General features: G+C 49.4%; 1 protein-coding gene across 1 annotated transcript in view; it reads left to right on the forward strand.

Annotated features, from left to right (window-relative positions):
• CDH7 (cadherin 7) overlaps positions 1-27,055 on the forward strand; it is a 95,334-nt gene that overhangs the window by 22,024 nt on the left and 46,255 nt on the right. The window contains exons 2-3 of the mRNA XM_016211999.2: positions 16,928-17,222; positions 21,083-21,202. Of these exons, the coding sequence (XP_016067485.1) occupies positions 16,928-17,222; positions 21,083-21,202 (415 nt within the window). The remainder of the gene's footprint in view (positions 1-16,927; positions 17,223-21,082; positions 21,203-27,055) is intronic.

Here is a 27,055-nt window from a genome sequence, read left to right on the forward strand (position 1 = left end):
GTAATAAAAACTGCTCTTTATTTAGTATTTTGTAGCTTGCAAGCCGTGCTTTTCACGTGATCTCACTTGAGTCTTACAAAAACTCTTTGAGGCTGGGAGAGACGTGGGCATCACTGGTTCGCTCCCCTATATGAGAACATGAAAGCTGAGAGAGGTTAGATACGTAGCTAATAGGCGACAGAGCCGAGCCCTGGCCCCCAGACTCCGATCGCAGACCAGCTCCCCTTCTACACCCTTAGTCACCATTCAGATGGATGCCAGACGCCCTCCTGGTATTAGGGGCCCGGTTAAATGACATACCATATAATAATTGGATGTTTGCTCTGGGATTCTCTCCAACAAGTCCTGCCCCAAGTTTTATAATTAGTTTCAGATATGACAGAATTATTGGGAAAACAATACAACTTGGCCGGTTGGGATTCCATCTGCCCTAATGGTTGTAGGCACCATGTCTTCCAATCTCCTGATCCTTCATCTGTCTCTCTCTGACCTTTATTGTAAATTGATATCTCCAGCTTTTAATTATATGACATTTGACTCGATAACCCCTCTCTGTTCAGTGTGCTGATCTGTTTGCATGGTACTTGGACACTGAGTTTTGAAAAGGACGTTAGCTACTCATGCTGCGGGGGCGTGGTGGATCTTTCTCTCACCCTCGAGGCCACATCCTGTGCATTAAAAAGCGGGCTCTTGGGCGGCCTAGTCCCGCTCCCGGGCCCCAGGTGCCTGCTGCGGACGGTCTTTCCTCTAGGCGGCTGAATACACGGAGGCGTCTGAGAGAACTTGGGAGAGAAACGAGGGGAAGAGAGAGAGCTTTCCCGGTGCCTGCATCCCAGAGCAGTGGACTGATGTGTCCTCCAGGGCTCAGAAGGCGGTCAGTGTCTGCCGGGTAGAAGTATAAATAATCGAAACACCTAAACCTTGAAAAAAGTATGTGAAGCAGCAGCCAGCGCTCCACCCTGGGGCTGTGCGCTAGTTATTTTATGTTTTCATTTTCTCGCCTTCTATTAAAAAAAGACAGTGCAGGTGGGAGAACACGTGTATCTCCTTCCCAGGGTAGTAAGCGTCGGGATGAGACCGCGCCCGAGAATAGCCTGGTTTTCAGCCTTGTTCCCCGCCAGGTCCCCAGAGTCGCCTCGCAGAGCCGTAGCTCTGAGCCCTTGAGAGCAGCAGACCAGCAAGAACACTGGTCACTGTTTCCCTCGTGGCCCAGGCTCCGGCAGCCGCCTCCGTGGGCACACCCACCCGTGTGGCACCCGAACTCAGCTCCTCACTGCGTTCCCTCAGAAATTCAGTGACAGCCCAGCGCAGCCGGTGTGGCTCCGGGGATTCGGGGTCATCCTGTGCGCCGAGAGGTCACGGGATCCTTCCCGGTCAGGGCACGTGCCCAGGCTGCAGACTCAGATCCCCAGTCGGGGGTGTGCCGGAGCCAGCCCCTCAATATTTCTCTTTCACGGATGTTCCTATGCCTCTCTCCCCCTTCCTTCCTCTCTCTTTCTTAAAAAATGAATAAATAAAAATATTTTTTAAACAATTTTAAAAATCCCATCACACCATACATTCAGCATCATTAAAAAAAAAATCCTCGTTAAACCTAAGCGAGGCCTCGGGATGTGCCATCCCCCATTCCACCCAACAGATGCTGCTCGGCCGCCCTGGCCTGGGCCGTCCCACCTCGGAGGCCCGCCCGAGCGGCTTAAAGGCCGCTCCTTTCTGCTTCCTCCGGGAGCCCCCAGCTTCCGCCTCCCCTCGTCTGTGCCGGAGGGTCCGGGAATTATCTTCTACAACTTCAGTGTTGGTGAGGAAGGGGTGGGCGTCTCAGTCCCATCCCACGAAGCTTAGGAGACATTCCTTCCACATAAGATTACCTGTGATACAGGCCAGTGAATACACTTATTTCCGTTTCATTGCAAGACAGAAACCCCTTTTCAAGGCCTTAAAAGCCTGTATCGCAGTATTTTTACAGCCGGAGAACTGGGTATGTCGTTAACGGTGGTCACTGTAAGCTGCTCCCAGCGTCCCCTCAGGCCGCACCTAGCAGCAGAGTGGACGGTCCCCGGGGCGGAGGCAGAGCAGGCTTGGTTTGGTGAAGGAGGAGGCGAGCATCTGGAGAGCTGTTCGGGGGAGACCCAGAAGGTTTGCACACACAGCACCGCCGGCCATTGAAGCGGCTGCCGTCTTGCAGCTTTGAGCACCGTATAACCCATGTTTCACGGGCCCTTTTCACTTTCTTGATTGTTGTGTTTGACAGATGCAAAATGGGGACACTTTCGGAGTGGAAATCGGATGGATTTGACCGTAGGAAGCCTTAGGCAGTGTGCTCCTGCTTCGCCAAGCCCGGCGCGTCCCAGGGCAGGAGGAGGGAGGTAGAGAATACGGGAGAATTGGGAGGAAATAGGAGGTAACCGCAGCCGTGGCGCTTCCTACCAATTAGATGTATTTTCCCCCACATTTTTACCCTCAGGAATTAGGATACAACTAATGGCATCTTCAAATGGTAATATCTGGGCCTCCTTCCTTTCCGTGGTAGTAACTGGTTACGATGCCACGAGCTCGTGCGCGTGGAGGCGGTGAGGCTATGCTGGTCCCCAGCGTGGAGCGTTGCAGGGAGCCACCCCCCTCTCTCTCGGTCGTGGGCCGGTCAGCAGTAAAATCGCTGTTTTGAGGCGATCAGATGGCAGTCACATAATCCACTGTGGCCCTGATGGTGAAGGAAGGGGGGGGACCAGTTAAGAGTCGGCATGGTTTTTGTAAAGTGCACATTGCTGGGCTGTTCACGGATGTGAGAAATAATGAAACCCTGATTCAGGCCTGTCCCGGGTGCAGTGGAGAAAAAATGCTCTGAGACTGTTGAGGTGGGACGTTGGTAACTGGGGACTGCTTGGGGGTGGGGGTCAAAGGCAAGGAGGGGTCGGAACCCAAAGCTGAAAAACTGGGGAGCTAGGCACTCCGGGCCTGCCTTGCCGAGGTTGGCCTCTCCGTGTGGGAGAAAGCGAGCGCCCCGAGGCGGCCTGGCCGTTCACCTCTCGGGGGGAATGGGTGGCCCGCGTGGTGTGGGCGAGAGTGGGTTGAACAGACTGTGGGTGAGAGCCCCACTGAAGTCTCCGACGTTCCTGCGTAAGCTTGGCCGACGCACTTAATCCTGTTAAAACATCATTTCCTAGAGTATGAAATGAGGCCGCGAACGCCTACCCCGGAAGTTTGATAGGAGAATTAAAGTCTCTTTTACCACAGTGCCTGGCACATAATTACACAATAAATAGTAGCTCTCACTGTTAGCTGTCTGCGTAGGGAGCTATAAAACAATACGTAAAGCAGGGCGGATGAGCGGCGGGATTGCCGTAGACAGCGAAGGATTCAGTTGCGGAGAGGAGCAGAGCAGCTGCGTTTTTTAACAGGAGCGAAGGGTCTGAGTTAGATGGGGTCAGGCCCGCGGGAGAATTTTGTCATAACTTCTTCACGGTTAAAACGGCTCCATTTCGCTCAGCATTGCAGCCCAGAACCGACTCCTCGCCGTGGTCACTGTCACAGTGACGACTGATCGTTTTATATTTGACAGGTGACAGCACCCGCCTGTTCCTTTATGGGATTTTTAAAAATTGAATCACAAGTAATATAAAAGAAAGGAGGTTCAGTTGGCACTTTATTCATTATTTATTTTGATTAGTCCACAGTAAAGGTTTTAGTTAATAGAAGCAACATAGAAAGAAAAGGGGGGAAACTCCCACCCAAAATGATGCTCTCCAGGGATGTTTCTGGGTATTAATGTCCCGGGGTCGCAGGCTTCCACCAGGAATTGATCATCACCCCAGTATTGCTGCAAGGAGGTTGGGGTCTTTCAGATGGACATAGAAGAATACATTTTAGCCAGGTGTCTGCAATGTGACAAGATCAGATACAGAGAAAATGTGCGACATTGTAAGTCTCAGGGAAGGAGAGAGCAGGTGGCCTTCTGAGTGTGGATATTTGTAAGTGATACTAATGAATTGGTGCATAAGATACACAATAAGTTATAAGTAAGTTTAATAATATTTCTTTTTAAGTAAGTACAGTGGTCCTGACAGTTGTGTTTAGGTAGAATTTATTTTGATGTACCCTTTAAAGGTACTTTGTCTATGTTCTTGTCATACATTTTTAAATCAAAAGCTAATTACTTCTATGGAATTATAACTGGTTCCCCACCCACAAGTGCCCTAAAATAATATCTTAATGCCTTTTTTTTTTTTACAAACCAATGCAAAACAGATACTTTGAAATTATAGAAAAGAATGTTCCAAAGTAAATCTGTGGGATTTTCTGAGGATGCCGTCATCTGAACAAATTCTACAACGGCCCTGACTTGACCACACAACCGCGCAATTCCCGCGTGCGATTTGATGGGACTGTTTGATCGAAGGCGTGATCCTGCGCCTCAGATGCAGCCCCTGGGATGGCCATCGTATGTGGGATCTGGATGGGGGGTCATGGTTCACCCCAGTTCAGTTAGAGGGGATGTGGAGAGAGTTGTCAGGATGACGCCCTGATTCGATCCATTTTGTAGGTGAACAAATGTGTCCCGAGAAGCACTCATCGCCCCGGTTGCTCCGTGTCAGAGCAGCGTCTGCGGCGCTAGCCTCAGGGCCCCCGATCCTTGGCCTTCGTCACGGTGCCTGATACAGATGCGAACCGGTGCCCGTATTATTCTGACCCACTTCAGTGATTCTGAGTGTGCTGCCGAAAAGCTTGTTTTATTTTTCTTTAATCTCAGTCCCTGGATTCACGGGGAGCAGAGTGCTAATGCTTGACACTCATTTGAGAGGAAGGGACGGAATCACGCTATGAAAAAATGTGACTGTTGAGAAAATATTCAGAGAACTGACTGCAGTTTAAAAATTGGAGAGAGTGTCATTAGTTTAAAAGCCAAACCGAAGTTTGGAAAAAAGCCACCTCTCTCGAGAGACGGTGCCAGTGGGGAACCTCCTGCGGACGCCAGGCCAACCTGCGGACACCGGCGGGCCGGCCTGTCCCTCGCAGCAGGACCAGGGCTGCCGTCCCGGCTGTGATGAGGCTCCTGGAGGGCGTCTCGCCCTTAGGTCAGCGCGCTATGGACCTCGCTCCGCGTTGCCAGTCCCTCCACTTCCTCTCTTCTTTTTCTTCCTGTAGCTTTACTAATTTTATCTCATTTGTTCATGGGAACTTTCATCCTCAGGGCTTTGGACACTGTGGTCTCGATGGTCAGTGGCAGGAAGGCAGGATGGTGGCCACTGGTCGCTGCAGGTGCCAGAAGCCACCGGAGGCGGGCTGTGGCCCTAGTCTCATACCTGCTGCTTTAGATGGGACAGCCCCACGTCCCCCGGAGGGCCTGTCCTGTGAACGGGTTACATCTCCATTTAGGGCACGTCTGTGTTTATTGAATTTATGCCGGAATTTATTTATTTTTTGAGCTATGTTTTTAAAATCCGTACCTTTCCAGCAAGTTACCGTCGACGCTCTGCAGACCTGCTTATTTTCTGGGTTTTGCCTCATTAATAAACCTTTTTCTCTCCTGCCTTTCAAAACGATTTTATCGGTGGAACGGAAGGACGTTTCCCCAGACTCTCCCTGAGCTCCTTCCTCCCCGTGGGCCCGTGGCTCTTCCATCGGGTGGGTAAGAGTATGACCTGGAGAGACTGTAAAAACGAGAAAGCCGGGCCCATGGGCACATGTTCTCTTTGAAATGTTTGGTGGCAGATCTGGGCACCGTACCCCTGGAGCGAACATGGGACGCTCACCCCGGCATGGAAAGCGGGGCCAGGGGGGTGTGGTGGCGGGAGAGATGCTCGCAGAGGCGGTCGGCGGCCGAGTTCAGACCAGTCTGCTGCTCTCTTCCCCGGCGGGAAACATCACAGTGGCCTCTCCCCGCTCCCGTGACTGCTTCACGCACAGGGTGAAATTTCTGCACGTGAAAGCATTTGGGAGCATGGGAAAAACATAAGAGTATATCAGGTGGAGCCCTGCACTCCTTCGGGGTTGTGTGTCTCACTGATTTTGCCACCTGGCAGCTTCTTCCCGGCCCTGGCTGCTTCTGATGGACAGGGCCACACCCCTCACCCCTCAATCCCCGTGTCCCGAGCTCCTGAGCCTCTGCGGGAGGCGGCCTGGGGGGCACGCGGACGGTGTGCTACTCTTTATGTGCTAGTTACCTGTGCAGACACCCAGACGGGCATTTGCTTGGAGGGAAATTACTGGGCCGTGTTCTTGGGGTCAACACTTGTCAGGGAGGGAGGAAGGGAGGGAAGCGGGACTGGGCCAAAGGAGGAGCTGAGCTGCAAGGCAATCGCAACCCTGACCTGGACCAACATTTGGGGAGCCGTGGAGCTAGGAAGGCTCTTCAGGGTTGTCCTGAAATGGGGGGGGGATAGGAGGAGCTTAAAAGCCTCCCATCAGGTGGTCATTGGATGTGGGATGGCCCAGAAAGAGGTATTACCTTTGGCCAAATGGCTCTAACTGCATTTGCCGATTTTGCAATTTGCCAAGTGTTGAAGTTTTCTCGCTCAGTTGTAGACTCCAAAATTTTATTCCCATTGTTTTCCCTACATAGTTTCTGTTTCTTGAACACACAAGGCAAGGCGGCGTAGTGCAGAAGGCCTTCGGGAGATATTTTGCAAACCCATTATGCTCTTGCCCTCCACAACATTTACCTGAGACCCTTCTCCAAAACGCCGTGTACGGAACAGCTGTCTGAGTCTCAAGGATGAAACCTCTGAGGCTTAAGGTTGGCCTCTGCAGATGGGCCCCAGCCTCTGCGGTGGTGAGTGCCCTCCGGGCAGGAAAGGGCTCTAGACGGATGGCTGCCCAGAAGCATCCAAAGAGCTGCCCTGTAGGGCTGTATCCACTGACCCAGAGCGTCTTAGCTGGTCTGGGTTAAGGGCTATTTTGTGGTCATTGTCTATTGGCAAGCTTATTTGTCTTGAAGAACACAGGACATACTTTCTTGCCACCTCCTAATAACTATAACTTCATTTAAAATGAATTACTTAGATAAAAAAAAATCAGTCCCTATTTATTACTACTCTTGGGTTCAGCTAACATTAGATGACTCTGTAGGATGATTACAAACGTTGCTGAGCTCTTCTCCTCAATTTCTGGACTTACCTGGCTGTGGACAGGTGGACCTGGCCTTGGACCATACCTTGCTCTCCTGTGACATACATTTTCTGCTCAACCTCCATTTAAAAAGCAAGGTTAAAAGTTATGCTCCTGAGAAAAAAGCTGATAACTTCCAGGGGGTTGCTGCCTGTCTGCGTCGGGCTCACTGCTTGGAGTTTAGAGCTAAGAGAGTCGGGTACCACGCAGGCCGAAGCGGAGAGCACACAGTGCCCATAGCAACATGAGCCCGGGAGGAGTTTTGTTCACGGAAAATTGGACGGAGGCTGATGAAGTTGTTGGGGAGTTTGGGATGTGGCCTGGAGACAGCGACCGGAGGGAGAGGGTGAGATGAGCACTGCGCGGTTTTCTTTAGGAGGAGCAGCCGCCGCGTGGATGTGAGGATGCTTTTCTGCGCGGTTATCGGGGCCCCCGGTGAAAAAGATGTGCCTCCTGATGGGAAGCCGTGAGCAGCTAGGCCATGGGCACAAATGTAGAAGCTTTCAAACCAAAGCAGGATTGTTCCCCCAGAAGGAGTGCAGATGATGCCGTTGTGCTTGACACACACGGGTAGAAAGCTACATTTCACACTTTATCCCCACTTCTCCGTTCAAGGCCGAGTGAACATTGGCAGATGCTGATCTGTAGCAGATGGTTTCCCGGGATTCAAGGCCCAGAGGGCGGCTCAGTGAGGAGCAGGGTGGAGAGAGACTGAGTGGTCACACCTCTCGTTCCCTTGTGTTGACCTAACGGTGTAACAGCCTCTAAGGAAATGGACCGAGACCCCAGAGGGGTGTTTATTGCCGCTGAATTACTGTGAACTCTTTCTGAGAAGAAGCAGAATCTGAGTCGTCCCTCCTTCCTTTTTGTTGGTTAAAAAAATAAATAGAAATGAGATTTTCTTGGCAATTCTGGCCTTACCTAAGCTCTGCCTGCCCGGATGCCGTTCCTGCGATCCTCTCCTGGGGTCGTTAACGTCCACACTCCCTGAGCCGGGCGTCTTCAGCAAAGAGGCTTCACAAGTGAATTGTGTCCCATTACCCTGGGCCACAGTGATAATTATAAATTAGGAGTACTTCAGCCAGAGGAAAAGCGGCTCATCCCCTGTTTTCATGTGTAGTATTTCCTCAACAGCTTGATAATTACATGGTGCCCAGTGGCATGTAGAAAATACCTATTAAATCGCATAATGAGAAAAGAACACTTGCATGTAATGCGTATATTCCAGAGTTTTATTTCTGCCGATGCTTGTTTAAATCTGCCCTCTGTGTTTACAATTTTAACCTTGTAAAAATTTAGTAAAAGTGAATTGTATGAGTTCTAACACCCTGTGATGCGTTTTTAAACTTTAAAAAAATCAGGAATCTATAATACTTAAACCCAGGGTAGAAAATTCACCTTAGAAATATTCGCTAATATTCAGTAGAAATATTACTGAATAGTCGTAACAAATACAGTAGCAGTGTAGACTTTTATTTATATAAGAATGCATTTTGCATGTTTCTTATGCAAATGTCCACTGCAAGGAAACACTGAGTGTAAAACTCTACCTACTTCCATCGTCATCAGATGTAGGTCGGTGAGGATTTTCACAGAAATTTTTTGTTTAGTTTTATTTTCTCGCGTCAGAGCTTCCATGACAAACATTCTCTTTCCCAATAGTTTTGTCTTATGTCTAGATTTTTTCTTTTTCATGGTATGAAATTTAGTATTTTTCAAAGGCAATAACACTGAGAAGTGCAGTTCCGACGTCTTAGTCATTTACCCCCAATGACTCACGTGCTCCCGCGTCATCTCCTGTGGGCGCCCCAACTTTTCAGTCGGGCCCACGTGTAGATATTTTCATCTGCATTTTACCGGTGAGGAGACTGAGAGTCAGAGCGTCGAGACCAGGTCGTCCGTAAGAGGGTTACAAGCAGTTTCAGATCTTCATAGAGGGGAAAAAAAGTTGATCAGTATATTTAACGGAATCTTCATAAACCCCGTCTTTACTACACTGAGGAGTATTCGCCACTGTCAGACTTTGCTTCCAGCAGGTGGGTTGAAAGGACCAGACCAGGTAGCTCCTTGGTTCGTATCAGGCCCCCGTTGGTTGAATGCCTGTAACGGTATTCTCAGAACGGCAGGGCGTTGATCTGTTTTTAGTTTAGGGCTTTACAATCTTAAATTTAAAAAAAAAAAAAAAAAGATGAATAAAAATTTATCAACATGGAGATTCTGCCACCCAAGGGCATCCAAGGGTCTGTATAAGGGCCTCCTGGCGCCTGTGTGAGTGTGTGTGAGTGTGTGTGTGTGTGTGTGTGTGTGAGAGAGAGAGATCCTGTCTGCCCCACAGCGCCCTGTCTCCTGGGGAACACAGGCTTGTCACTGTGCTGCTATAACATGACGGGCCAAGTGTCGTCCTGGGCGTGCAGAACAAGGCCCCTGCTCCATCCGGGCAGGTCAGAGGAGACGGGCGAACAAGCCAGAGGTACAGGATGTGTTTTTTTGTGTAGTTTCTTTTCGCTTCATGCAGTTCAAGCTTGAAAGAAATGGAAATAAAACAAGCATGGCTGTTTTAGAAAGCGGACTCATACGTTTGCTAAATTTAATAGAACGCGTTGTTTATGGAGAAGGTGGCACAGGGTGACAGAAGGAACCCAGCTCTTCGGGAGTTTGTAAGTTGAAGGAAGGAGGGGTTGGGTCTGAGGACGGGGCAGCGAGACACTCGGTGGAAAGCAGAATCCCAGGCGTTCTGTCCTGAAACCCAAGCCGCGTGCCTGGAAGGAAAGGAGGAAGGCGGTTCAGCTTCCAGTGCAAGGGAAACGGCGTGAGGCCGAGTTGCAGGCCGCGGGTAGGCAGGGTGAAGGGCGCCTTGGAAAGGCTGGAGTGCTTGCTCTGCTCGGGCAGAGATAAACACCGGTTCAACTTTGGAGCGTAGAAAAGAGGAGACACGGTGACAGCGTGAGGCCCCGTGGAGCCCCGTGCTTAGAATTGGGGTTAAATCCACGGATCGCGGGAAGCAGTTCAATGCATTTGATGAGGGTGTGATCTAATTCAATGTATATTTTAGGGAGAGATTTTCTGACAAGCGCCCTGACAGCCTAGACGATGTGAGTTACTAAAGGGAAATAACCGGGCCGCGTTGCAACGGCCCCAGTGAAAGATTTGGAGATCCGGAATCAGCCTTGTTGTTCAGGGAAACGTAAAAGAAGGCGTTGATGTAGCCAAGACAGTGGGTGGCGTTCTCGCCGGCGGGAGATGGTGGAGCCATCGTGAATTATTGACACGCTGTGTCAGGATGCCTGTGAAGCGTGCGCTGCGTCCGTGGCCTGTGTAGGTTATGAAGAGCCCGACACAGCGGGTCTGTCCTCCTCGGTTACTGCACACGGGGCTGACCTATGGCGAGGTTCAGGGGTCAGCGCTGATCGGACCTCCTCCCTGCCCGCTTTCCTTCCCCCTCTTGGGAGCTCGGCTCCCGTCGGGGTCTGTGCTCCTCACTGTCTGTGCGCACTTGCAAGAATAATAATTATAGTGACGATGATGTAAATACCTACTGCGGTGTCCCAACAAATACCTTGTAAAGGATTTAGGAACCCAGGCCGTGCAGGTGAATTTTGCCATGTGATTAATGAACCAAGATGTGGTGGTGGTGGTTTAGGCGGATCGCAAGATGTTTACAAGGTTATTTCGCAAGTGAAACAGACGTAGCATCTCGAGTTCTGCTTTGCCCCAAATAGAGTACAGATACCTGTATTTGATTATGTTTTTTCATGGATTGTTTATTGATTTATTTACCACGTTGTAGGGTCATAGAATGGTGGCGTTGTTTTTCCTGGCAGAGGTTTTCACTATGGGGGTAGTACTCGTCCATCTATGACAGTCAGTCACCGACCAAGGTTGCGTGCGTGCCCGGCGTGGGCGCGTGTGTGTCTGTGACGATCTAGACACGTGTCAGCTTACGAATGCCCTTTGGTCGTCCCGCACTCGCAACATTCCCTGTGCCGAGCGGACGTCCTCAGAGCAGAAGGTCGGCAGGTTTCCCCAGCAGCCTGGGTTTCCTGCGCTATTGAGATGCCTGCAGCCTGCAGCCCAGCCTCGCGGGTCCAAGGCCTGAGTGCACCTGGTAACCCTGTTCCCCCCAACTCTTCAGGGTTCATCGTCTGCTTTCGGCTGCACGTGCTCGCACCAACCTTGCAAGGACGCTGAGCTCAGACTCCGGGCACCTGGCTCCTTGTGACTTTTGGCAGCGATCGCAAGCCTGGTGCTGGGGGCAAATGCCAGTGATGGGGAAGATGGGGAAGCCCAAGGGCTCCTGCGACAGGTGTGCATGTGTGTGTGTGTGAGAGATAGGTAAGGGGGGGCAGTGTGTGTGGGGGTGAGAGAGAGGTAAGGGGGGACAGTGTGAGTGGGGGTGAGAGATAGGTAAGGGGGGGCAGTGTATGTGGGGGTGAGAGATAGGTAAGGGGGGACAGTGTGAGTGGGGGTGAGAGATAGGTAAGGGGGGAGTGTGTGGGGGTGAGAGATAGGTAAGGGGACAGTGTGTGTGGGTGAGAGATAGGTAAGGGGGGACAGTGTGAGTGGGGGTGAGAGATAGGTAAGGGGGGACAGTGTGAGTGGGGGTGAGAGATAGGTAAGGGGGGACAGTGTGTGGGGGTGAGAGATAGGTAAGGGGGGAGTGTGTGGGGGTGAGAGATAGGTAAGGGGGGAGTGTGTGGGGGTGAGAGATAGGTAAGGGGGGGACAGTGTGTGGGGGTGAGAGATAGGTAAGGGGGGCCTGTGTGTGGGGGTGAGAGAGAGGTAAGGGGGGAGTGTGTGGGGGTGAGAGAGAGGTAAGGGGGGAGTGTGTGGGGGTGAGAGAGAGGTAAGGGGGGGACAGTGTGTGGGGGTGAGAGAGAGGTAAGGGGGGAGTGTGTGGGGGTGAGAGATAGGTAAGGGGGGGCAGTGTATGTGGGGGTGAGAGATAGGTAAGGGGGGAGTGTGTGGGGGTGAGAGGGAGGTAAGGGGGGAGTGTGTCCGGGTGAGAGATAGGTAAGGGGGGAGTGTGTGGGGGTGAGAGAGAGGTAAGGGGGGGACAGTGTGTGGGGGTGAGAGATAGGTAAGGGGGGAGTGTGTGGGGGTGAGAGAGAGGTAAGGGGGGGAGTGTGTGGGGGTGAGAGATAGGTAAGGGGGGAGTGTGTGGGGGTGAGAGAGAGGTAAGGGGGGAGTGTGTCCGGGTGAGAGATAGGTAAGGGGGGAGTGTGTGGGGGTGAGAGATAGGTAAGGGGGGGAGTGTGTGGGGGTGAGAGGTAAGGGGGGGAGTGTGTGGGGGTGAGAGAGAGGTAAGGGGGGGAGTGTGTGGGGGTGAGAGATAGGTAAGGGGGGAGTGTGTGTGGGTGAGAGAGAGGTAAGGGGGGAGTGTGTGGGGGTGAGAGAGAGGTAAGGGGGGACAGTGTGTGGGGGTGAGAGAGAGGTAAGGGGGGGAGTGTGTGGGGTGAGAGATAGGTAAGGGGGGAGTGTGTGGGGGTGAGAGAGAGGTAAGGGGGGAGTGTGTCCGGGTGAGAGAGAGGTAAGGGGGGAGTGTGTGGGGGTGAGAGATAGGTAAGGGGGGGAGTGTGTGGGGGTGAGAGATAGGTAAGGGGGGGAGTGTGTGGGGGTGAGAGATAGGTAAGGGGGGGAGTGTGTGGGGGTGAGAGAGAGGTAAGGGGGGAGTGTGTCCGGGTGAGAGAGAGGTAAGGGGGGAGTGTGTGGGGGTGAGAGATAGGTAAGGGGGGGAGTGTGTGGGGGTGAGAGATAGGTAAGGGGGGGAGTGTGTGGGGGTGAGAGAGAGGTAAGGGGGGAGTGTGTCCGGGTGAGAGATAGGTAAGGGGGGGAATGTGTGGGGGTGAGAGAGAGGTAAGGGGGGGGAGTGTGTGGGGGTGAGAGATAGGTAAGGGGGGGAGTGTGTGGGGGTGAGAGAGAGGTAAGGGGGGGGAGTGTGTGGGGGTGAGAGATAGGTAAGGGGGGGAGTGTGTGGGGGTGAGAGATAGGTAAGGGGGGGAGTGTGTGGGGGTGAGAGAGAGGTAAGGGGGGAGTGTGTCCGGGTGAGAGATAGGTAAGGGGGGAGTGTGTGGGGGTGAGAGATAGGTAAGGGGGGGAGTGTGTGGGGGTGAGAGATAGGTAAGGGGGGAGTGTGTGGGGGTGAGAGAGAGGTAAGGGGGGAGTGTGTGGGGGTGAGAGAGAGGTAAGGGGGGACAGTGTGTGGGGGTGAGAGAGAGGTAAGGGGGGGAGTGTGTGGGGGTGAGAGAGAGGTAAGGGGGGGAGTGTGTGGGGTGAGAGAGAGGTAAGGGGGGGAGTGTGTGGGGTGAGAGAGAGGTAAGGGGGGGAGTGTGTGGGGGTGAGAGAGAGGTAAGGGGGGAGTGTGTGGGGGTGAGAGAGAGGTAAGGGGGGACAGTGTGTGGGGGTGAGAGAGAGGTAAGGGGGGGAGTGTGTGGGGGTGAGAGAGAGGTAAGGGGGGGAGTGTGTGGGGGTGAGAGAGAGGTAAGGGGGGGAGTGTGTGGGGTGAGAGAGAGGTAAGGGGGGACAGTGTGTGGGGGTGAGAGAGAGGTAAGGGGGGGAGTGTGTGGGGTGAGAGAGAGGTAAGGGGGGGAGTGTGTGGGGTGAGAGATAGGTAAGGGGGGGGAGTGTGTGGGGTGAGAGATAGGTAAGGGGGGGACAGTGTGTGGGGGTGAGAGAGAGGTAAGGGGGGGAGTGTGTGGGGTGAGAGATAGGTAAGGGGGGGAATGTGTGGGGGTGAGAGATAGGTAAGGGGGGGAGTGTGTGGGGGTGAGAGAGAGGTAAGGGGGGAGTGTGTCCGGGTGAGAGATAGGTAAGGGGGGAGTGTGTGGGGGTGAGAGATAGGTAAGGGGGGAGTGTGTGGGGGTGAGAGAGAGGTAAGGGGGGAGTGTGTGGGGGTGAGAGAGAGGTAAGGGGGGAGTGTGTGGGGGTGAGAGAGAGGTAAGGGGGGACAGTGTGTGGGGGTGAGAGAGAGGTAAGGGGGGACAGTGTGTGGGGGTGAGAGAGAGGTAAGGGGGGGAGTGTGTGGGGTGAGAGAGAGGTAAGGGGGGGAGTGTGTGGGGTGAGAGATAGGTAAGGGGGGGGAGTGTGTGGGGTGAGAGATAGGTAAGGGGGGGACAGTGTGTGGGGGGGTGAGAGAGGTAAGGGGGGGAGTGTGTGGGGTGAGAGATAGGTAAGGGGGGGGAGTGTGTGGGGTGAGAGAGAGGTAAGGGGGGAGTGTGTGGGGGTGAGAGAGAGGTAAGGGGGGAGTGTGTGGGGGTGAGAGAGAGGTAAGGGGGGAGTGTGTGGGGGTGAGAGAGAGGTAAGGGGGGAGTGTGTGGGGGTGAGAGAGAGGTAAGGGGGGAGTGTGTGGGGTGAGAGAGAGGTAAGGGGGGAGTGTGTGGGGTGAGAGAGAGGTAAGGGGGGAGTGTGTGGGGTGAGAGAGAGGTAAGGGGGGAGTATGTGGGGGTGAGAGAGAGGTAAGGGGGGAGTGTGTGGGGTGAGAGAGAGGTAAGGGGGGGGTGTGTGGGGTGAGAGATAGGTAAGGGGGGGGAGTGTGTGGGGTGAGAGAGAGGTAAGGGGGGAGTGTGTGGGTGTGAGAGAGAGGTAAGGGGGGAGTGTGTGGGGTGAGAGAGAGGTAAGGGGGGAGTGTGTGGGGTGAGAGAGAGGTAAGGGGGGAGTGTGTGGGGTGAGAGAGAGGTAAGGGGGGGGTGTGTGGGGTGAGAGATAGGTAAGGGGGGGGAGTGTGTGGGGTGAGAGAGAGGTAAGGGGGGAGTATGTGGGGGTGAGAGAGAGGTAAGGGGGGAGTGTGTGGGGTGAGAGAGAGGTAAGGGGGGAGTGTGTGGGGTGAGAGAGAGGTAAGGGGTGGGTGTGTGGTGGGAGTAGAGAAGGAATCTAATCCGTGCGTCATTGGAGATGCGGGGAAAACACCGTTGTTTTGAGGGGAGTGAGTTCAGTGGATCCCAGGGCCTGGTTCTGTGAGTCCCCAATAAGGTCAGAGCCACGCCGACCTCTGGCTGAAGGCTCCGCCTGTGCGGGACTCGGGCGTCCCTGTGGTCCTAGGATCTTCCCTAAGGTTTCACCTCGCCCTCAGCCATGGCACGTAGACCCTCCGAACCCGAGAGGCTCCGGTGAGGGTGGGAGGGCGCCGCGGGCCGGGGGCGCGGGGGGCGCGAGCGGCTGCCAGCCAGCCTGTTTCCGTGCACCGGCGCCTGTCTCACTCCGGTGTTCTCTGCGTGTTGCTGGGGGGCGCAGTGTCCTGCTGTGATACCCGCCGGGAGAGGCGCCTTCGGGAAGCGGTCGCGCGACCACGAGTTTCCTTGAGACGCGGGGCGCTGGCAGGTGAGGGCCCGCGGCCTGCGCCAGCCTTTCCGGGGTGCTCGCCCTGGGGGGGCGATGGGCCTTTCCACCGCTTGCCGGGATTCCCGGTCCTGGTGCGGCCGCAGAGCTGGCCGTGTGACTCAGCCAGATCCTTGGCCTTTCTCTGCTCGGTGTCTTCATCCGTCAGTCGGGACGACAGAGCCCTGCGAGCAGGGGCTGAGATACGGCTCAGGGAGCACTAAGAATAGTGCCCGGCACCCAGAAGCACTCAGTACTCAAACGGCAATACTCCCCAGCTTTCTCCGCCTTAAACTGGAGGGAGACACGGACAGAGTAGTGACCCTGAGGATGACTTAAGAAAACTCCGGCTTCTCCGCGTGCTGGACAGACACGCGGAACAGCGCTCCACTCGGTAATCTACGTTGGACAGATCTACCTTATACCCGGTGCCAGAAATTCATTACTTTGGTGTTATTTAGTCCTGAGTAAAAGCTACAGAGGGAATCAGGTGCCTGAACGTTCTGAAGCAGGGAATGAGCGCAGCTGCTCTGAGCGGCGGCGGAGCCGCGGGAGCGGGGGGAAGCGGCGCCAGCCTCGGGCCGCGTCTCACGCGTGCAACACCTTGTCTCTTAAAGAGGCACGCGGCGCTCTGGAGGACGGGGCGGCTTGTCGTTGGGGAAATCGGGTTTTGCATTCACTTACTCCAAGCCCAGAACGAAGGCCGTTCCAGGGAATGAGTGACAGACGGTTGAGATGACAGATTGGGCCTGGGGTTTCTCGGGGGATGGAGTTCAGGAAAATGGGTAATTATTTCTGAGCTTCCTAAGGTTCTCCTGTCCAGCATCATGTTCTGACATGCGGAGGGGACAGCCCCAGATAGGAAACACAAATCAGCCGGGCTGCCCCTGATGGACGCCGGGTTAATCGTGCAAATCCAGTGCAGTTCTTGGTATTTGGAGAAAGGGTTTAAGTTGGAGTCTCAGGCACATACTGATTTAAAATTTTAACTTCAGCAGAATTTTTTTCAGCGTCAAATTGTGAAGTCTAGAACAGGATCTGGGGACTGATTTAGTGATGGACACATAGCCACACTTGATAATCAGGCAGTGGAGAGTGGGGTGCGAGGGAGGGGCGGCCTTAGAGAAGGCAGGGCTTTCTGAGCATATTAAATGCTGCATTAGATCTAGATTTACAAATGTCCTGTAGCAAGTCCCTTTGCTTGGAATAAGACCAAGTCAGCCCATTATACATGTTTACTGAATGTTGGCTGAGTTCAAAGAAAATTTCTAAATCTGGCAAGGACAGACCCAGTCAGATAAAAACACCCCACAAGTCCCTAACTTTGGGAGTGATATCAAATACCTGTGGAGCTGAGGCTGTTTACAGGAAGAAATGAAATTGTCACGAGCACCAGCTAATCTTTCCAAGAACAATAAGATTGCGTGTGCTGCCCCCGTAAGAATGGATTTTGCATATCTGCCTATCGCTGACTCTTGTAAGTTAATCTCATCTCACATGAATTTTTCACCAGCTTCACTCTGATGTTGATAAAGGAGATGGTTCCATCAAATACATCTTGTCAGGCGAAGGGGCCAGTTCCATTTTTATTATCGATGAGAACACGGGGGATATTCATGCCACCAAGAGGCTGGATCGCGAGGAGCAGGCCTACTACACGCTCCGGGCCCAGGCGCTGGACCGGCTCACCAATAAGCCCGTGGAGCCCGAGTCCGAATTCGTCATCAAGATCCAGGACATCAACGACAATGAGCCCAAGTTCTTGGACGGCCCGTACACCGCCGGGATTCCCGAAATGTCTCCTGTGGGTGAGTAAAGATCGCACAGCTTTGTTGGTGTCTGATTTTAGGGGGTTTGTGTTTAAAACGACATCATCGTATGTGTTTGTATAACAGTTGCCAGGTAGGGCGAGGGGAATGTAGGAGACCTGTGAGTAGCCAGGACCCAAATCCTATTATTCAACACGTTATTTTATGGCAAATTTTATGGCAAAACTTATTTTAAAGAGCTATCTCAATGTTTTCAAGAAACCACTTAGTTTTTACATTCCCTTTTCAATTTAAAATTTAAAAGTGCTCATTAAAAGGATGCTTAAGAAGTTAGGAAGTCTTGGCAGACACAGCCGTGTGATGACCTTTTTTATTTTCTGTCTCCTGATAGTAGATAAGGGGGGCTGTTCTGAGCATCTCTCTGTGGTCCAGGTATCAGGCAGGTGGCCTGTGGCTAGACAGACTGTCCTTTAGGTCTGGTACTCTCTTTGCTGTAGAGTATTCTTGAACGATAGATGTCCATCCACATGCCGCAGTTAATCTCTTTCTAATTTCTCCAGAAGGTTAAATAAATGAAAATTTATGTTGAGTTTATACTAATGGGAAAGTGATCCTCAGTTTGAAATACACAAAGAATGATGAAAGTTGTTTTGCTCCAAGACCCTTTGACATTTCCCCATTACTGGAAAAATAGAAAGTAAAGTATTTCTAGTATGTACTTTATATCAAATAACATTAAACTCTGTTCTAAGTTCCATATATTCACGTACCTTTGGAATAGTTTCTGCCAGTATGGAGTTTAACTTCAGATGACCTTAGGAAACCATGAAACATTATGGGGCTGGAATAGAGTCCAATAGCTTTATATGTTTAGTTCCTGTTGTTTTTGGTTTCGAAGGAGGACACTTATTAAAATAATAATTGAACTTGTATTTTAACATGTGAAAATTTTACCCACTGTGATTTGTTTTACATTCAATAAGGGTCATTTCATTCATTCCAGGATTCAGTCGACACATCTACTATGCTGGGATGTGTGCCCTTCAGGGGAAGTCAGAATTCAGTGAACCGAGATTTCTGTTCCTATCAGATGGGAGAGGGAATTTATTTGGGCCACCAGGGCTCTTGCTGCCAAATAAACCCAAATGGAAAATGGGCCAGAGGGATCGATGCTCGTGGGCAGGAAAAACTCTGAACCACGGTGGCAGTGTTTTCACCCAGAAGCTTCTATGCAAGCATTTCTTGGACCACATGAGCTTGTTCACACTTTCTCTGTAGAGATCACATCCTCAGAGTGCTTCATGCTGTTGCTGCTTAACCACAATAACAGAAACAACAGTCACAAAAGTGACGAGAGCAGCGCGGAGATTTTGGAGGTGTTAGAGCAAAGAGAAGGCGACTGTCCTCCCCAGAAGAGCAATGTTTAGCAAAACAGGAAGCTTTGAGGGGCGTTAGAGAAATTCAGCTCTTCCCCAGTGCTCTCATGGGCGGCGGGTGCTCTTCACTGGCTTGCTAAGGTTTTCCTTTGCTACGTGGATTAAGGGGAACTTTGTTTTAGAGCCTAAGGGATGCCCCGTGGTTGTGGTTTCAGTGGTGCCACCCTGATACCGAACAGCGTGATTACTTTGCTCGCATTATTTTAGTTGTTTGATTCCAACAGGTTCAGAACTATTGAGAAAGTAATTTTCAAATGTCTTCAGGAATTAATTGACACTAATTGAGATCACTGGGTTAATAGCAACATTTGAACTAAGAACAGTGAAGTTCTACATAAAATAGGTTGAATGATTTTTAGTTTATCAAAGTATTTCATTCTAACCAAGTAGTTATAGTAACCACTAGGTAGTATGGTGTATATAATACAGGCTTTCAGTGTTTATATTCAGGGCGATTTTTTTCACTACATGCTGACTAATTGTAAGATTTAAAACACAAGCCCTTAGGATTGTTTATTTTTGCCAGAAGAGCATTGGCAAGCATGGAAATTTTAAAGTTATTTGAGAATATGTCTGTGTGTCTACAGCAAAGTAATGAACACTTCAGAAGAATATGTATTGTACACAAATTTCCTGCAGTAGGAAATCAGTACTAATCACATCGCTAGAATGAATAGTGCTGTAAGATGGTGCATTATAGAGGAAATGGACATCAATGTCATCGATTCTAACATCTTAAAACAAATCAAAACTTAATTCTTAAAAAGGGTTTTTCAAACATGTTATTCACTAATTGGTCCCACCAGGCATCCACGGGGCACAATCACCCAAGATCATAGAAAGAAAGAGAGAAAACAAGAAACAAAAAACAAAAAAATCTTCAGAATTAAAAAAAAAATGGTGCCATATATATTACTTCATAATTTCAACCTAATTTTAAAGAAAATGGAATTGCTAAGGGAAATCATAGTGTGGAGAAGAGAATAGATTTATCACAAAATGGACATTAATGACTTATTGAGGACATTTAGAAAGGGGGATTTGTGTAGAAATGTATCTAAAGGAAATGTTAGATGAAAAATGCCATATTTTCAAGAAATTATTAGAGCCAAAATTGAACTTTAGTAGAATACACTATAAAGAGAGCTTGCCCCATTCCCATCAGATAGGACATAATCGATAAAATAGCATGTGCTTAAGTACATAAGCTAAGCAAACATATCTAACGTTTTTAAGGTTACATTCCAAATGGAAATAAAAACAACAGATCACCGAATGCTTTCCATAGGGAATAAATGGACACGTGGCCAGCTGAAGACGCAGTATGGCATTCTATCATACGAAATGTGGAAAAACAACTCATAATGCAATTATTAAAACTGTCATTTTCTTCCTCCTTTGACGGGCTTGGTTGACATTTTCATGTCATGCTTTTGCTTTAAATCAATTAGTAGAAACAAATGAAAAATAAAACTATTACTGAACAGATAGGGTAGCCAACTAATATCTAGTTAAATATTAATCCAATATTTATTTTTTAAATTGAATTTCTTGGGGTGACATTGGTTTGCAAAACCATATAGGGTTCAAGTGCACAACTCAACAGCACATCATCCGCACCCTGCATCGTGGTCCACTGCCCGACGCAAAGCCTCTTTCTGTTCCCCTTCGCCTGGCCTTTGCCCACCTCCACCTGCCCCCACCCCTTCCCCCCGGCGATCACCACAGTGTTGTCTGTATCCCTGTGTTATGTAATATATATGTGTGTGTGTGTGTGTGTGTGTGTGTGTGTTTGTTTTTCTTAACCCCTTCACCTTCTTCCATCCGGTCCCCCAAACTCCCCCCCCCGACAGCTGTCAGTCTGTTCCGTGTGCCCATGCTTCTGCTTCACGAGATTCCACACATAAAGGAGATCCTGTGGTATTTGTCTTTTTCTGACTGGCTTACTTCTGTGGACCTGGAGATGAAAGCGCTAAGTGAAATAATCCAGTCTTGGTTGTTCAATTGATGGAGTTTCAGTTTCTGTCCGGCTTGGCTGCAGCGGTGAGATCCCCTCGGCGATTTGGGCGTCAGGATGCTCTCGCTCGCCTCGCCGCGCCGCCTCCTGGACCGCGATTGAGCCTTAGAGAGATCGCTCTTGATGAAAACTTGTTACCTGACCCTGATGGATGAGATGCCAACACTTTGAGTCCCATCCAATTCTGAGTATATCCCAGTCTAATGGCATCATCGATCGTATATTTTGTGCCGGCCTGTTTTCATGCCCCTTAAATAGTCCTGAGGGCTTAATGAGCGTATATCAGTTCTGTTGCTATCAAATTTTCGTGCGCCTTGAAACAAGAAAAATGCAAAATGCAAACTGAGAAACACATCTAGGGGTGTAGAATCGTCAGCGTTTTGTGAGTTCTTCTGTTTCGTGGCTTCGGAAGTTTTTAATTCATTGGTTTTTGGGTTGACGTGCAGGGACCTCAGTGGTGCAAGTGACGGCAACAGATGCTGACGATCCTACCTATGGCAACAGCGCCCGCGTGGTCTACAGTATTCTGCAGGGCCAGCCGTACTTCTCGGTGGAACCCAGGACAGGTAAAAACTGCAACATGACACTCTTCAGAAGGTCACCAGTTCTCACTCGGCAGTGATTTAATATTAGTTATTTTTATGCACTATAGTTGGCACTGAGAACGTTTTCACGGTGCTTCTTTCAGTATGTGTGTTCTTGTTGTAAGTAGCATATTATTTATGAAGACAATAGCACCTTTTAAGAACAGTTTAAAAAACATTTGTCAGTATTCCTACCTGTAAGATACATGACAAACCCTTTCCACGGCGCTCTCCTGACTGCATACGAAAATCTTGGTTATTCACCTTTAAGTAGTAGTTTTGGTTTCTATTCAGTGAACTCACAGAGGAATTATACATAGTGAAATGTAATTTTCCAGCAGAGATCTGCCTGCCGTGCAGCCAAATCACTAGTAGATCCAGCTTCTCCTAGAGGCTGGATTTTGCAGGGAAATTAGTTTAGGCATCGCAGACAGGATGATGGCCGGTTAAATTAAAGACCAACTTAAATGGCTCATTTTTAATTTTAAGAGGAAAAAAAAAAATGATGGGTTGCAAGAGTGCCTCCGTGGAACATGTGGTGGTTTGGCTAGATGCCGTGTTTTGCTCTGAAGCTGAAGTAGTTTACGTTAAGTAAGGGTGTCATTTGGAGCACTATCTCGGTTATGAAATAATGTTTTATCATTTCTGCTTTTCTGGCTCTGCGTGGGAAGGAGGAGTGGATGGGTGCGAACATGGGTGGGCGTGTGCCATGGCGTCTCTTCATCGGTGTGAAAATCCAAAACTTCCTTATGTTTGAATACTTTGCCTTTATCTCGGATAGGAGCTCTTCAGATAGCCAAGTTTATGATTATGAGTTTTTGATAGTCCCTATGACCCTAACTGAATACATTAATGCCACTTACCCTGTTTTTTATATATTTTGAAAATGGCAATAGTAATTCATTCTCAAATCGCCGCGGTGGGTAGACATCCTCAATGTCCCTTGAGGACGGCAGCCGTGATCATGCACGAGCGGAGAAGTGAGCTTACACCCAGCTTGTCGTTCCTTAGCGCTTTCGGGGACCGCGGTGGCCGCTTGACAGCCACGGGGCAGGAGAGTCTCAGAGCCCCTGGGCAGGGCAGGGCGAGAAGAAATGGCTCTGATGGAGCAGGGGGAGGCCTGTCTGTGATAGAGTCGTGTGAGTGTGGACACACTGGTGGCTGCTTCCACGATAGACCCGCGGACTGGGCTCCAGTTCGTGCCCTTCTGGGGCCCCTCCTGACCGCCTGCGGGACCTCGCCACGTTGCTGACAGTTGGCTCGCAGGCTAGACTCCCCCGTGTTACGTGATCGGCTGAGAGCAGCGCGGGCTCCTCCCGAGGGGAGACGTTTCGCTCCTGCCCGTGGCGGGCTCGCCATCCGGCCTGCGAGCGGGCGGCCTTGCATCCGCCCTGGGGAGGGGAGGCCTCGCTGGGCGGGCGACCGGCGATCGCCTGTCGCATGGGGCCACGTCGTCAGTGCTTTGCACCTAATTTTCGCTTCAGGCCCTAGAGGGTCGTGCCCGGCGCGATGAAGGAATCTGGTTTTTCTTGGTGTGGAGTCTGTGGTGCCCTGGCCACTGGGGCTTCTCCGTCTGCGCCATGAGCGCAGAGCTGTCCTGGGAATTTTTCCCTCTCATGACCCATAAGATGGAGATTGAACTTTCTGCCCCCAAGAATGTATCTTTCTGCCAAACATGGCAGTTTTTTACTTCTTGGGGGCATGAAGAGCTGTAAATTAAATTCGAGTCAGGCTTCCCCACGTGGTGTCCGGGCTGTTGTTCTCTGAGAAATGACATTATTCTCTACATCTCTAAATTGATGCTGAAAATATGCCAACTCAAGATTATATTTTAAAAAAGGACCAGGCAATCACGAGTAGGTACATCCTACATTTTTTTAACTTCTAATTTCTTTATTAATAATAAATTTAATATTATTCTTTTTTAAAAGATCATATTAGTAATCACTGTTACCACTTATCGATCGCATATCCCGAACCCAGCCTTGCTGCAACCTCGCAGCTCGTGGTCGATCGTAGCACTGCTTACAGGCCCGATGACCAGACGAAGCTGTATTTTCCCCCTTAATTTCTCCATCCCTACAACAAGGATGTGAGCAGCTGCAAAAACTAATATTGACAATTTCCTGCATCAAGCCCATAGAATGGCACTAGAAACGAGAGGGCCAGGTTAAAAGGACTGCAGAGACCCCTGTCACCTGTCTTCACAATGCCCCCCCTTTCCGAGGGACTGAGATCACTGCGGTGAGTTCACCTGTGCCGTAATCCTGCAGGCAAGCAGCCCCCCGTGTTCGGCCTCTTTCACGCAGGGCAGGCTTGGCTGCCAATGTGCAGTTCAGGGTGAAAATGCAGGCTCCTCGTTCTAAAATGAGTAGGGTTTCAGGATGCCATCAGCAGAGCAAGAAACCATGCAAGGGACCAGCGTGACGGTGCAGGTCACAAGGCTGCGAAGCTGGCCCTGGACAGTGGCTCGGGTGTCAAATGTCTCTTGTCACGTAGGAGTCCTTTAGTAAACGTGGAGGTGCGACTGCTGACTGCTTGGTACCTGCGTGACGCAGGGTGGGGCAAAGGTAGGTTTACTGTTGTTCAAATGGAAAAATCATACAATAAGTAATAGTAATATAAGAATAAATGCTTCACGTACTCCCAGCCGTAAGCCCACGTTTGCCCCATCCTGTATATTACATGTGTCTTTATCTCCTAATGTTACCTGAGTAAGAGACGTAGCAACATCCTCCTTCCATCGCCCTTGCCAAGTGTCCCGTTCCTGGCCGGGCTCGGGGTGCAGAGGTGCCACCGCCTGTCGGGTGCTGCTAAGCTCCCCTCAGCCTCCAGGAGCCGCCGCCTCGGACGGTTTGGTGCCAGCTCTGGAATTCTTTGATGTCCCCGAGCTTTCATCTTTACTGCTGGCTCTTCTCCATCTTTTCATGGTTCCAGCGTATGCTTCACTGAAAGGTAGACACAGCCAGTCATCCAGGGCTTAGACAGAGCACTTAGAAATAAATACGGAGTATTGGGAAGAGATTCATTCGCCTGGCACACCCAGTGCGTGTTGCACCCGCACAGCACGGATGCCCTCGGCCTCACGTTCCCCGGGTCATGGGGCTGCCTGGACTCCGAGGCTAATCCAGAGCCTGAGTGAGCAGAGGGAGGGCCCCAGGGATTGTTTGGTTCCCTACACTGGAGTGGTGCACACTTCAGTTCTCAAGAAGATTCCATGGTGACAGAATATGCCAAAAAAAAAAAAAAAATCAGTGACTTGTAGGGTATTAGAGAATTGTGGACAAATTTATTTCCAACTAAAAACCATGCAGTTGTTGAACAGTAAGTGATACATTTATGTTGCACAGGCACAGTGCTTTTTGTGGGCATGGATTATAAATAAGTGAAAAGTTCTGGGTTACTGGGTCAGATGAAAAATCATTCAGAAAGCCTAAAATCTGATCCAGTCTCTTTTCTAAGTAGCTGCAGGAAATATTAGCTGCAGGAAATATTCTTCTCATTAGAGGAGCTGAACATTATTGGTTGTTGAAATTAAATATTATTGTCTTCCATAAACCCTCCCAGAACTGTAGGGATGCGACTAGCATGGCTGGCGTCAGCCACGTCACAGCCAGTGTTAAGGACTTGCCCTGTGCCTGGGTGTCTATATAATACACAGCAAAAGGCAAACCCAGTCCAGCATGTGAGATGGCTTTTCCAAATGTAGACAGTTTATGCTTAAAAGCAAAAGCCATAGGACTATAAATCTGTCACTTTTGAATGTCCCTATTTAAATTCAGTTCTCTTCCAATTATTTCATCCTTGTCAAAAAATATGTTTAATACTTGAAGTATTTAGCAATTGCCTTTGCCAGCTGCATTACTTTGCAAATTTTGTCATGATTTTCGCTTTGGGAAAGTGTTATTTATAGGATTACTTGTAAAGACACAGTTAGAGGTGCAAAAAATAAGTGAGTGACTTTGACCGCTGGACTTCTCTCCTAATGATTCTATATTTCCTTTCAAGAAAAGTGCCTCTAAGCCAGCCTCTGAGCGGATGGGGCTGCAGAATTCCCTTTGCTGATGAGCTGAGATGCTGTGGCTCTCTCTCCATCAAAATAAATGTGCAAAGATGAACACTCACCTATTGATGTTAGAAGAAAAACGAGAGCTGAATAGAAATTCAACTGAAAAATGAATAGGACAATTTTTATAAAACTCAATATTTTGTCATCTAGATGAAACACACTTCTCAGTCAGAATTTTGATATTCAATAATCAATGTATTTTAAAAAGCATTACAAATAACAAAGGATTATTAACATAAAAAAGGAAAGAGAAAGAAAGGGGGGAGGCGGAGACATGTAAATTGCAGAACCCTAAGCCAAAGATGGTTTAAACAGGGTCACAGTGAGTGTCAAAGGGACCCTCTACGACTGTGATTATAGCAACAGTGCCCAACAGTTAGTATATTAGAATAAGTGATTGTTAAAAACAATAGCAACAAAAAAACTGGCCTAATTGAAGTATAATTTACATGTCTAAAATACTGATGTCATTGCTGGTATGTATGTATGTGTGTGTGTTTGTATTTGATAGCTAATGCTCAGATCTATAAAAAATTGTGGTTACGTATAGTATGAGTGATATCTAACGTATCATTTGGAGTCTTAGGAACCAGTAATTTATTGCTTAAATTATTCTTAAATATTGAAAAGCTTTTCTCATCTGTTCCCACCCGTAGAACAGTTACCGAGCTATAGGACACTGTCAAGTATAGGGCAGGCCTAGTACAGCATAACCTTGGCTTATAACTTATACTTAGAGCTGAAATATAAGACACACAGACCATTATTATACGTGTCCACTGGAGAATCAGCCTTTAAACAATTTAAAATTAAGCTTTAAAACGTTTTGGAGGATTTGAAATAATCTTTATGCTGAACAAGAGGAAAAAAGCATGTTTATCCAAATTTGTATAGAATTATTTTCTTCCCAAGGAATCATCCTCTATCAAAAAACCGGTTTCCCCCTGGAAAAGTCCGTGATACCAGACTTCCTCTCCCTCAGGTGTGAGCCAGCAAGGATTTAAATCCTGACTTCATCCTAAAAGTTAGAATCTTCTTAATAAAATAGATTAGACATTTTCAAGCTAAGTCAATAAACAAATGTGTCCAAGGTGCATAAGTCAGGCATTGTCTTTATTGGTGCAAATGAAACTGCAAGAAATGACTAAGTAGGTTCTGGATTCCTTATATTCAATTAATAAGGATGACCTCATATTGCTAGTTTCAAGGTCTCTACAGACCAATATTAAATGCATACATTTTCATTAATATTACCTAGATATGCATATACTAAGTATATTATATGTATTAGGTATGTATCTCATTTTATATATTTACATATAACATCATTAAACTAAATTGCATCCCATAGTTAGATATTATTGCCTAATATGCTTACATAAAATTAATGTAGTTATTAATATAAAATAACGAATTCACTGCAATAATGATTACTGAGTCAAGTTTCCCCATCAAGCAACATGAAATTCTGAAATCAATCAGTCATACAGCTAAAATATTTAAGGGCTATCAATATCAATGCAACAGATTAGAAACAACCAACCACCAAACGCACCAGTATTCTTAGTGGTGTGGATTTCCATTAGCACAGCCCTTGTCATCTGTAGGACTCTTTCCTCAGACCTATAGACACGGCATCGTAGCCCCAGTTTGAAATGGTGTTTGCTTATTAAACATAAACGACTCTCAGCATTTTTCTTTGTAGAGCATTTCCGTTACTTTGCTGAACAGCGGATAGTAGAGACCATAGTTGAAGGGGTCCTGGT

The sequence above is a fragment of the Miniopterus natalensis genome, chromosome 7 (assembly GCF_054644295.1).
Source record: "Miniopterus natalensis isolate mMinNat1 chromosome 7, mMinNat1.hap1, whole genome shotgun sequence".
NCBI classification, from domain to species: Eukaryota; Metazoa; Chordata; class Mammalia; order Chiroptera; family Miniopteridae; genus Miniopterus; species Miniopterus natalensis.